This window comes from Gymnogyps californianus, chromosome 1 (genome assembly GCF_018139145.2).
Source record: "Gymnogyps californianus isolate 813 chromosome 1, ASM1813914v2, whole genome shotgun sequence".
In the NCBI taxonomy this organism is placed as follows: domain Eukaryota; kingdom Metazoa; phylum Chordata; class Aves; order Accipitriformes; family Cathartidae; genus Gymnogyps; species Gymnogyps californianus.
Genome location: NC_059471.1, coordinates 70,681,494 through 70,694,350, shown reverse-complemented (window position 1 = coordinate 70,694,350; position 12,857 = coordinate 70,681,494). Strand labels below are relative to the sequence as shown.

Genomic DNA, 12,857 nt, shown 5'->3' with positions numbered 1-12,857 from the left:
ATTGTGTTGAAGATAGCTGGTTTATTCCAGAGAAATGAGAGGCTGAGTCAGCCTTACTGGGAACTGAACCTGCTCTTCCAGGAAGACCCTTGTGGGGTTCTTGTCTGACACTTTACAAGCTGTATAAGCACAGGAAATGTATCACGTCTTTTCCAGCCTTGGTCTAATCAGTGCAAAACCAAATGTAAACAGCATTTTCTAGGTTCGTAATTGCAGAAGTTGTTGTTGGAACTTGTTTCTTCTCTAGCTGTTTTATAGCTACTTAATGCGTTACAACAGTATTTGTAATGTCGTGCCGAGCACTGTCAACAAATGAAGCAATAAGAAATAGTGGCAATCTCTGATGCTCGGATCGTCCTCCACAGGCGGTGGAAGGGGTTTCCTGATTTTGTCTGTGCGTGTGTGTGTATTGACCAGGAAAATGGATCAAATCATAAAATTTGAAGGGATCCACAAGGACAGAGTTCCTTCATGGACATCATGTGACACTGTTAAAACTACAAAATGGCCAAACTTCACTATAAAAGAAACTGCTTTCATGCCCACTTCAATCTTATTGGAAGGTGGTTTCCCCAGATCTCCTAGTTCTAGTGAGGTAGGCTTCATCACATGCTTGACGTTTCTTTCTCCCTTTAAATGGTGAAGAAAGAAACAGGAAGAGTGTGAAAATCATGTCAAATTTGCCTCGCAGCCTATCAGAGGAAAGGGAAAATGTACTCATAAACTCTTTATTTATATATATTTTCAGTGGAATTTCTCAGGCACTAATATTTTTAAGTTGCCTCAGTAAGTATGACTCAATACACTACCTTATTCAACATCTCCTGGAGAAACCAGGCAACCTGTAAATTTCAATATAAGAGACTCTTCACTGCGAAATATTTTATCTTATTTCATTCACTTAGTGCCAAGTCCAGGCAAAAGCTCTGAAATTGCTCCTTGGTGGTGGTCAGTGCCTTCACCTGCTAGCATACTTACTGGCTGCATACAATCTGCAGCATATTCCTGTCTGTCTTGCTGCCTCTTCTGTAGAGGAAATTGAGACTGGCTCTTCAGCCTGCTGTAAGATGCACCTCCTCAAGTGCTGGTGAATGGCCTGCTGCTGCAGCCACCTGTCTTGTGTGTGTTTTGCAGGCAGAGGGAGGAAAAGCCCTGAACGTCTGATCCCTGCTCTGAATGCACAAGGCTTGGTTGGGTGGAGTTGCTACCAGTATATATAATCACCCTCCATGGGCTGAGATGCTGTGAAGGGTCTTTACAGTGAGGATGCCAGAGCTGACCTCCATGTGTGTATTGCCAGAATGCTTGTATTTAAATTTATAAGTGGTCAACATTCAAAGGAATATTTCTTTCCTCAACTAAGATAACTCTGAAATTGCAGCATACCTCAGATCTCATTGTAACACTGAAGGGATACATGCTTCTAGTGATATTCCAAGCCAGGGCATTGCATCTGGCAATCATAATATTTGCTATATCACAGTAAAATAAAAATCGATGGCCCCTTTTAAGCAGATGTGATGCACAATCTGGACATTTTCATGTGTATTTCTTTGGGGGTAAAAGTCCATCACCCAGTCTGACACCTCTGGAGGTACGTCTTTTAATCCAAATCATTCCAGTGATCTGAATCACAGAGAAGTCCCCAAAGTGGTTATATTATTACAACTATAGGATGATGAGTTGTCATGCTGGGCAGGAATAATTAGGTAAAGAAGGTGGACTGTGAATGGAAATCTCTTAATGGGTTTAGTTGACAGAGAAAAAATGTACATACAACAGCTCTAAGTCTATATGTTAAAACCAAGTGGAGTATATTTAGGTATCTTTCATTTGCTTAGGAGCAGATTTCTACTATGCCATTAATCTTCCCTCCACGTGAATAATGAATGCTCTTTGTGTAAATGCTGTATAAAGCCTTTGATATTTTCATTTCAAACTTGGCTATCTGGAATTCATAGTGTTTTCAATACTAAATCCTGGGTGAATTCAATATGTCCAGGACATAGGTCAAAAGTATCTTCTTCAGCTTTGTGGCTGTAAGAGTCTGTGGATTAACCTTCCATCTTTCTAGTTTGGAGAGAGTACAAAATGACCTTGCTTTTACCTCCCATTGTCTCTTGCTGCAGCAGAACTAGATGCCATCTAGAGGATGCACATATTTAGATTGACTTCTGCTCTGTGAATCACAGAACAAGAGGAAAAATGGGCTGTTACAGAAATGCAGCTATATCTGGGTTGTGAGAGAAACATAGCTCTCCCCTAGAAGAGGGATAATCACAATCTTGTCCTAGACTAGCTGTGTGCATACGATAGCACAGAGCTGGTGAGTGCCATCCTTATAGAATCACAGAATGGTTTGAGTTGGAAGGGACCTTTAAAGGTCATCTAGTCCAACCCCCTGCGATGAGTAGGGACATCTTCAAATAGATCAGGTTGCTCAAAGCCCCTTCCAGCCTGACCTTGAATGTTTCCAGGGATGGGACATCTACCACCTCTCTGGGCAACCTGTTCCAGTATTTCACCACCCTCATCATAAAAAATGTCTTCCTTATATCTAGTCTGAATCTATCCTTGATAAATCTTCATCTCTGAGGTGCAGGAGGTCACATTCAAGAGCTCTTCCATGAGCAAAGCTGGAACTAAAGTGGCTGGCTCCTTTCCCAATTTTCCTTACTTATCATTGCTATTTTATGCTCCTCGACTCTCTTCAAAGGAAAAAGCAGGGGAGAACATTATCTGCCTCCAGCATAGTTTATTTTATTTTTGTGACCAGGACATGTTCTGTTTTCCTGCTTGTTTTGTGTACTTTGTTCTTATCTTGCAGATTTCATTATTTGCGCATGTTTCTCTGTACCCTGTTTGTGTAACTATGCCAGAAGCCTCTGCTTGTCCTTTTGTGGACACTTATGGTTGTCATGCATAGGCTTAGATGCCTTACAAAATGCTGGAACATTGTTGCTGGTTGTGTTATTAACAGTTTTACAATGTTACAAAATACTTAAACATCGTTGTCAGCTGTGGTATTTAGTGTAGGTAGGTCTGGATTCAACAGAAGTAAAGATTAATTATATACTGCTTAGCATGCTTCTAGTTTAGGGGTCTCTGTGTTGGCTACACCAGCTGGGGAAGGAAAAAGCTTTGTCGTCTCTTTTCTGAGCTCCTTAAAGCTGAAACAGAAGTAAGGCCATGAGAGGCTGAGGCTTCAGCCCATGGGTTAACTTCTCTATGGCTAACAATATATTCCTCTTCTTTGCAGTGGGTCTTCCTAAAGTCCTCTTGATCGTAGGATCTCTAGTTCTGCTAGTTGCAATAGCAGTATCTTTTATACTTTATCAGTCCTTCCGAGTTGATATCGTCCTATTTTATCGGGAGATATTTCAGCCCTACTCTGTCAAGGATGGTGAGTAAGAATTGAGCAAGAAAGTTTAAAAAACAGAAAAAGGCAAATCATATGGAAATGGATTTATTTGATAGTTGCTTACTAATTCATATGACACCTGAGCCTGCTCCTTTGCTTTCTCATGCCTTCTGAAATCATTTTGAGAAGAGGGGACATACATAGCTCTGGTAGTGCTTTACATTCCCTTGTTTCCTGCGTTCTGTAGTTATGTATTACATAAAAGAGGGATTCGGTTCTGGTTTCATATTTTTTTAACAAAAATATTGCCATGAAACATTGAATGACAGTGAAAATCTGATTTACAGTGCTATTAACTGTACTTGTTATGTGCTCTCTAAAGAAAAGGAACCAGCCTGCTGGCTAATGTGTTAAGAGGCATGTGTTAGAGCAATACAGTTTTCATAAGCCAAAGAGAAAGGTACCGATATTGTGGAAGATGCTTTTGGGGGGAATACATCCCATCCAACTTTAGGGGTGGACTTCAGCTTAAGATTAAGACATCTAAATTTAGTCGCATGCAATGAAGGTGCACATATGCAAATTCCCATCATAGACATGAAACCTGGAGACCTGGGGCTGGGTCCAGCTGTCTAACCATAAGCAGCTAGTGCCGTTACAGCTCCCTTAGGACTTAAGACAGGCCTGAACCCCTCTGCAGTGGCAGCTGAAGGGCCGGCAGTGCTTAATGACACTATGTGGTACATGTTTTTAGGTTACCAAATCCAGCTCCTCATCAGTAAAATCAACCGAGCTAACCAGGCACTGAGACCTCGCATCAGTGGTCTAAACACGGGCATCTAGAGTCATTTGGGATGGCCAAAAAACCGGACACATAACACAGATCTGTTGGAATTTGCAGACTTCTGGAGCAGGGTCTGGAGATCAGGCAGGGTACCATAGGAAGTCTCAAATGGCACTAGATGCCTATGTTTAGACAACTCAGCTGGGCCCCTGGCATTTACATGAGAGTAATCTGAATCACTCTAGAATTCACTAACTGCAATGGCCAATTCTCCACTGATTGTAGCAGGAGTTTAGACACCTACCTTTCACATAGACACCTAAATTTCCATTTTTTAAATCTGAAGCTGACTTCTACCACAAATGTCTGCATGGTAGGTATCTACAGCTGATCTATTTACTTATGTTCTCTTTAAAGAGGAAAGAAGTATGCTTTTTAGGGCAGTTTCCATTTAAGTATATTTTATGATTAAATGAATCAGACTCTGGAAATGGCTGGTTCTTTTTTATTGTAAGGATGGTCTGGACAAGAACCTCAGAGAGCAACAAAAGAACTGATATGATCATCTCCACTGGAAAGAAAGAAATTAAACATTTGAGATGATTAGAAAACAAATGCTGAAATGGAAAACATATTTGAGAGAAATGAAGAAAAGAGCGAAAGAAATATTTGACTTTGTACTTTGTTCTGACTGTAAGACTACTTCCTGAGTAATGGAGCTTTTCACTCAGAAGTATGATATGTTGTGGGATTGATGAGTAATTTCTTCAAGGTGGAAGAATTTAAGTGGAGTGTCTTGTACTGAAAGACAAAGGCTGTTAACAGCCTATTGTATCACTGAAATAACAAATACTGAGCTTCACCTCTATTTCATGCTAATATGTATCAATCAATTGAATTCTTACTCTATATACTTTGGGGTACAGCCTTCACAATACAAAGGTCAGGCTCTCCAAAGTTACAAACACACAGAACATAACAATTGAGCATGGAAAACACCAAATATGCACAGTCTCTAATTTCCAGACATGCACCTGATGATACACATTATTCAGATTAGCAGGAACTTCTGCTTAGATGTATTTCAAAGACTGATACTTTTATTTCCCTTCTAGCTTTTGCAATAAACAGCTCTAATTCATGTTAACACAATACACTTTCCTCTTGTTTTGCCTTACAGATGGGAAGATATATGATGCATATGTTATCTACCCCCAAAACCACACCAATGAAGCTAATTTTGTGGAATACTTTGTTTACCAAATCATGCCAGATATTCTAGAAAATAAATGTGGATATAAACTGTGTATTTATGGGAGAGATATATATCCCGGAGAAGGTAAGTTTCAGATCAGATAATGCACTGAATGACTTGTCAAGCTTGAGCAAATTGTGGTTCTCATCCCTTTTAGGGGTATAGGAAGTCCCTTTACGTTCCTGAGCTGGCCGCTCACCTCCTCAGCAGCTGTGTGTCTGCTCGTTCAGGCAGGGCGACACAATGTCACTCTGTGCTTGCCGGTGTGCTAAGAAAAGCAAGCTACAGGGCAGGGGCACAGATGGTTTATCATCTTCTTGGGTCATGCAGGAAATGTGACCCCAAGTGTGACTCTTTTAAACATACACCTGCCCTTTGGGTAGTGGAACACTGCACAGCCATTATCTGGGCAAAGCCACAACCAAACCATGTGTGACTAGGTCTAGAAGACACGGAAGAGGAGAAAACCACAAACTAAGTTGAGGACTTAACCTTGCTGTTATCACTCAGGGTTTTTCAATCTGCTACGAGGGTGTTAGAGTCACAGGAAGTTCAGCTTCTGTTCACTGACATGACCTAATTTCACCTCACACAATTCCCAACGCTAATTCAGGAGAGGATTTGTATTCTTTATTTCTGCTTCCTTGTCTTCCAGAATGGAATCATGTTAATTAATCTGTGCTAATTTCCATATGGACACGTCTACGCTATCTCTTATGATTGCTGTCATCTAGGTGCTATCTGCTTTTCTCCAGAGCTGACTTGTCTGTTTATCTTGTGCTCTGGATATTCTGTGGACCAGATCTTCTCTCCCTGTAAGTAAGCAGGCATGAAGCCAAATCTGGCACATTTTCTGTTATACATTTCTGAAATCATCTGCATTGGGCCAGGTGTCATTCATCTGCCCAGAGCTGGTGCTGAGATCTTTGATGTCCTTCTCATCTGGAGAGTAGCAAAAGTGCTGCCTGGCCTTCGGAAAAGCCACTGCAACAAGAACGTAACAAAAGCTGCAAGAGTTGCTGAGCCACACCATTCCCAGAGCCAGAACAAGGAACTAACAGCAGCTCACAAAACTGTCAGTGACAAAAAACTTTTGCCACCTCTTCAGGCAATTAGGGAAAGCACAATATTTTGTTATGGGACACTACTGTCAAACTGTGGTTTATGGATGGCAATCCTGAAGAAAACTGAGCATGGCATGCAACTGAGGTGGACTATGGGACTTAACAAGGGCTCTAATAAGTTGGATGAAAACAAAGACATTTTCACTGTACAAAGGCATGAATGGATGCCTGTAACCCAGGAGTGACAGACAGAAGACTCACCAAGCCAGCCTCGGACAGTGAGTAACTTTTGACTTGTTCAGTCTGATTTAATCAAAACTCTAAGAATGTCCCAAGCATTGACCATTGTCTGTTTTTTTCTCTTCTTGCCTACTTTCTCAGCCTTCTGCTTTTCTCTTCCTTGTCCACTTTCATGCCCCAAAATGCTTTCACTTGGATGGAAAAGCCATTCCAAATCTGCCTGCCACTGGGAACACTTAAAAGTTCTCTGCTTCCAGGCAGATGGAATTTACCCATATGGTCCCCACTCTTGTTTTTCTTCGAATCTTTCATTACCGGGTTTCCAAATCCAAAACCTGACAATCAAAATATGCTCAGCAGAGTCAAACAGGAAATGCCACTTTGAGTTATTGTTATCCTTCCTGAACACGTACCATAGTGTTTGATGAATCATATTTTTCACTGTAAAACTCCATGTATTTCCAGAAAAAAAGAAGTTGCAGTAAGGATATAAAATGGAATTATTATTTCAAGACATGCTTATGACTCTTGGTTCCAGAGCAAAGCTTTGTTACTTGAAACTTGTGTTCTTCCAGTAAAAAGGAAAGTTAAACAGAATGATTCAAGTGATAAACAGCACTGCATAGCTGTTGGACTCCCATTATGCTTCCCTAAACTAGCGTTCTTTTTGTTTCCTGGTCTTACTGATTAACGGCATTTTCTACAACCTAACAGTTGCCTGAAGAGGTGCAAATGCAAGTATTACCCAGCAAACGAAGAGTTTTCACCAACATCACCTTCTACTCCATTCTTCTCATGCTCTTGTCTCATTGTCCTGCCAACTGCATTCCTTGCTGCAGAACCTAACCAAACACCGCTGGAGCTGCTGTGGCTCTAATACACAAAACCATGAGCAAGTGACAGAGGAATGATCATACTTCACTGGAGCAATGGTCTGTGTAGCCAAGTGTCCTATCTTCAGCAGTGGCCATGGGCAAAGGACTGGAAAAGACTTTAAGAACAGGGCAAGTTTATATTGTACTTCCACTAATGTACTTTTCTAGCAGTATGTGGACTTCAGATGCTCGAATTCTTGTGTGTAATAGTTGCTGATAGATTTTTCTTTCATAATATTTTCTGTCACTTTCTGAACTCATATAAACTTCTAACAGTCACAAAACAGGTTGCAATGAATCCCTTGGTTAAAGTATTTGCAGCATGCAGCCCCATCTTTCCTCTTGCCACAAGTATGGCATCAGAAATCCAAATGGAGAAGTGAATACCTCCCCAGGTCCATGGTCTTTCAGTCCTGAGCACAATGGACTGCACCTCAAAACTGAGAAAGACGATTTTTTAAAAGTGTTCTTATTATGGGAACTAAACATATAACAGTAGCTGCTTACCTTGATTTTTCTCACCTTCCAAAGTATCTATTCTCCTAACATCAGGAAAATGTAATGAAAAAGAAGAAGAAAATGAAAGGAGTTTGAATTGGCGAACATCCCAGAAAGGCAGATTGTTTTCACAGAATACCCTCAGAGCCATGAAATAGGACAGAGAAGTCATTGAAAGGGTTCTCTCCCTGACCCAGGAGCTGAAAAAGCTGGGCCTCTCTGAGACTGAGAAGACCTTTGCAACGGCCTGGCAGCCCCCAGCAAAGGAAAAGAGGGTGCATATGCAGCTGGCTGATGACATCTGCGAATCAGTGGCTTTGTTAAGGAATTGTTACATTGAATTCCCTTAGCTCGGCTCCCACCTCCTTTCTTTTGGCCCAGCATCACATGCTCCCACCAAAACAACTCCAGCTTTCCTTCTACAGACCGCAGGAAACTCTTCTGACTGGGATGAGTGTTTCACTGGGCAGACATTCATCTGCAGTCTTCCTCCCATAGACATCACAGCAGGTCATTGAGAAAAGCAGCTCCTGGAGGCTTGATGTGGAGCTTTCCGAGCTGGCCCGGAAGTTTCTCCCATAGCATACTGGCTCTTGAGTTTCCTAGGTACATGTCGTGGTTTAACCCCAGCCAGCAACTAAGCACCACGCAGCCGCTCACTCACTCCTCACCTCTCCCAGTGCGATGGAGAGGAGGATCAGGGGAAAAAAGTAAAACTCGTGGGTTGAGATAAGAACAGTTTAATAACTAAAGTAAAACAAAATATAACACTAACAATAATAATAAAAATATAATAATAGTAGTAATGAAAAGGAATATAACCAAAAAAAAGGAAAAAAAGAAATAAAACGCAAGAAAAATACCAGTGATGTACAATGCAGTTGCTCACCACCCACTGACCGATGCCTGAGCAGTGATCTGCCCCCTCCTGGCCAACTCCCCCCTGTTTATATACTGGGCACGACGTTCCATGGTATGGAATGCCCCTTTGGCTAGTTCAGGTCAGCTGCCCCGGCTGTGCTCCCTCCCAGCTTCTTGCACACCTGCTTGCTGGCAGAGCATGGGAAACTGAAAAGTCCTTGGCTTAAGATAAGCGCTACTTAGCAACAACTAAAACATCAGCGTGTTATCAACATTATTCTCACACTAAATCCAAAACACAGCACTGTGCCAGCTACTAAGAAGGTGTGGTGGGTTGACCCTGGTCGGACGCCAGGTGTCCACCAAAGCCGCTCTATCACTCCCCCTCCTCAACTGGACAGGGGAGAAAATAAAACGAAAGGCTCGTGGGTCGAGATAAGGACAGGGAGATCACTCAGCAATTACCGTCACGGGCAAAACAGACTCGACTTGGGGAAAAATTAGTTTAATTTATTGCTAGTCAAACTAGAGCAGGATAATGAGAAATAAAACCAAATCTTAAAACACCTTCCCCCCACCTCTCCCTTCTTTCCAGGCTTAACTTTACTCCTTATTTTCTCTACCTCCTCCCCCCCGAGCGGCGCAGGGGGACGGGGAATGGGGGTTTGGGTCAGTTCATCACACGTTGTTTCTGCCGATCCTTCTTCCTCAGGGGGAGGAGGACTCACACTCTTTCCCTGCTCCAGCGTGGGGTCCCTCCCACGGGAGACAGTCCTCCACGAACTTCTCCAATGTGAGTCCTTCCCATGGGCTACAGTTCTTCACGAACTGCTCCAGCGTGGGTCCCATCCACGGGGTGCAGTCCTTCAGGAACAGACTGCTCCAGCGTGGGTCCCCCGCGGGGTCACAAGCCCTGCCAGCAAACCTGCTTCAGCGTGGGCTCCTCTCTCCATGGGGCCATGGGTCCACAGGTCCTGCCAGAAGACTGCTCCAGTGCGGGCTTCCCACGGGGCCACAGCGTCCTTCAGGCATCCACCTGCTCCGGCATGGGGTCCTCCACGGGCTGCAGGTGGATATCTGCTCCACCGTGGACCTCCATGGGCTGCAGGGGGACAGCCTGCCTCACCATGGTCTTCACCACGGGCTGCAGGGGAATCTCTCTGCTCCGGCGCCTGGAGCACCTCCTGCCCCTCCTTCTTCACTGACCTTGGTGTCTGCAGAGTTGTTTCACATCTTCTCCCTCCTCTCTCTCTGGCTGCAACTGCTACTCCCCTGTAACTTCTTTCCCCTTTCTTAAATATGTTATCCCAGAGGCGCTACCACTGTTGCTGATGGGCTCGGCCTTGGCCAGTGGCAGGTCCGTCTTGGACCCGCTGGCATTAACTTTATCGGACACAGGGGAAGCTTCTAGCAGCTTCTCACAGAAGCCACCCCTGTAGCCCCCCCCCGCTACAAAAACCTTGCCATGCAAACCCAGTACAGAAGGAAATGAACTCTATCCCAGCCGAAACCAGGACAGTTCAACACCTCCAAAATCGCAGTCCCAGCTGCAGTTGATCAGCTCTCCCTAACATGGCAGTGGGAAAGAAAAACACCTTTAGTCATGCTGACATACTAATGCCCTGCAAGTCTGGATCCATCTCCGCAGGGTGGATGCCAACCCAATGCATAGGTTAGGGTATAAATTAGCGTGCTATAGCTCAGGAGAATTAACACTCCCTCTGCTGGTAAGTAAGCCTCTTAGAACCAAGTCACCGAAGAGTCTCCAAATGACCAGTTTTCATAGGTAAGTATTGCAGGATCAGTCTGTAAAGCACTAATCTTGATAGAACATGATTCCTTACATGGAAACTATTGATCAAGCACAAATTTGATGCAATCCAGATCTACTGAAGTTGACCCTAGGTTGTTGGATTAGAAATTCCTAACAATTCTTAAGAGCAGTGAAAATATTGTTTCAACCAAAGAAAACATTTGAAAGGAAAGCTATGGGTTTTTTGGGGTTTTTTTTGTTTGTTTGTTTGGGGTTTTTTAAGCTCTTTTTCTCCTGAATAAACTGTACCAGACTGGAGTGAGACAGAAGTTATTTCTGGTTAAAAAGCAATGAAAGTGACGTGCCTAAACACAAAAGAGTTTATAAAAGGAATTTCAGGGTCTCATCATTTTCTTGTACATTCCTAGACACAGCCAGTGCAATTGAGAAGAGGATGCAGAAGAGCAGACGGCTGATCATCCTTCTAACACACCAGCTGATTAATTGTAAAGAACATGCTTATGATCAACACATTGCTTTATACAATGCCCTCATTCAAAATGATACAAAGCTGATCCTGCTGGAAATGGAGACAATTGGGACTTACGAGAAGCTTCAGGAATCTCTTAGGTTTATTATTAAGCAGCAAGGTACCATCAAATGGAAAGAGCAGCACACTGTGCACCCACAGTCATCCAATTCTAAGTTCTGGAAACAAGTGAGGTACCATATGCCACTGACATACAAGTCCTCGTACTCAGCTAATGCCGGATGAACAGTCTATGAAAATACTGTTACGCTATCAGGATGGGCCACATGCCTGCAGCTCTTCTTCCTTTCAGTAGGTACACGATTTTACAGTCTGGAAGTCGGGCTGTATCTTTGAACTTTTTTCAGTCCTTCAATTGAGTAACGATAAGAAACTGACAGAAGAGGTCTGGGGAACTGAGGGAAGTTTTTATAGGTATGGGAGTTCTGTAAATCATTCTAGGTTGTTTGCAGAATTTTGCATGTCACAGGAAACACAATGTACCTATACCCTTTCTATATATAGCTGTACATGTAGGTCAAAATTATGATTCTCAATAGCTGAATGCCCTGCAGGTTTGCTTTACCTTTCTAATGCAGTTGATCAAACATAAATGCTTTCTGTATTATTTGACTAGAAAGTATAATGTGTGTTATGCAACTAGAAAGTATAATGTTGTGCTTTTGTTAATTTTTTCCACCACCTATTCCTTTTTGATTCAATAGTAATACTCATACCATGAAATTTTATTTTTCTGTAGTATGGATGCCTCAGTAAAGGTTCTTTTGAGACTGATGTGAATACAGCATTTAAAAAAAAATATGCAGTGTTAAGGGAAATAAATACACTGATATATATTTATATGCATTTTTTATATTATATATGTATATTAAAATGAATCTCACATGAAGGGGAAATGTTAAATCTTTCAGGTACAACAGACCATGCTGTTACTGTTGTTATTATCTCCATATAGAAATAACATTTTAAAATTTAGGGTGTTTTTTGTACACTGATAGCATTCCTTTAAGCTACTGAAAAAAGACTGCATTTTTATAACAGGCATTATCCACTTTTTTTTTTCTCCTGCTTTGACCTTAGGCCTAGTTATACTTTCTTCTGATAGGGAAGATGCAAAGGTCAGAGCCAAATCTCCTCCTAGTTCAGGGGAGTATGAACAAAATGTGTTCTAGTACAGATATCCTTGCAAACTTTAATCTTTTTAGCTTCTTAAAACGAGCAATTTTCTTCCTGTTGGAGAAGGTTTGGTTTTGAGCTTCAGGCTTGCTACAGAATGGACTTAAAAAGTGAAAATTGGATGCAGAACACCTAAAGTTACCAAGTCCAGGCTTACAGAACAGGCAAGTCCTTTCTTTTTACTCTAAGTTTTTATTGAATGTGGATCTTCAGACTTATGGATAGCTATTTGGAGTAGGAAAAATGTGTATGCAATATATGTATAGATTTTTTTCAACATTAAATTAAAAGATCTATGGCAAACTAAACAGCTTTTCACTGATGAGTTTTATTTTCAAGTGTTCATGCACTCATCGCTCACTTCACCACAACTATAAGACACCTAATGTTGCATTTTATTATTGCTTCATTAGATGGTGTGCAGTGTTGGGTCCTGTTCC

The 12,857-nt window shown here is 42.1% G+C and overlaps 1 protein-coding gene across 1 annotated transcript in view; it reads left to right on the top strand.

Annotated features, from left to right (window-relative positions):
- The window catches only part of IL1RL1 (interleukin 1 receptor like 1), a 30,839-nt gene extending 19,373 nt beyond the window's left edge, over positions 1 to 11,466 (top strand). The window contains exons 10-12 of the mRNA XM_050907217.1: positions 3,260 to 3,403; positions 5,326 to 5,484; positions 11,120 to 11,466. Of these exons, the coding sequence (XP_050763174.1) occupies positions 3,260 to 3,403; positions 5,326 to 5,484; positions 11,120 to 11,466 (650 nt within the window). The remainder of the gene's footprint in view (positions 1 to 3,259; positions 3,404 to 5,325; positions 5,485 to 11,119) is intronic.
- The last annotated feature ends 1,391 nt before the right edge of the window (positions 11,467 to 12,857 follow it).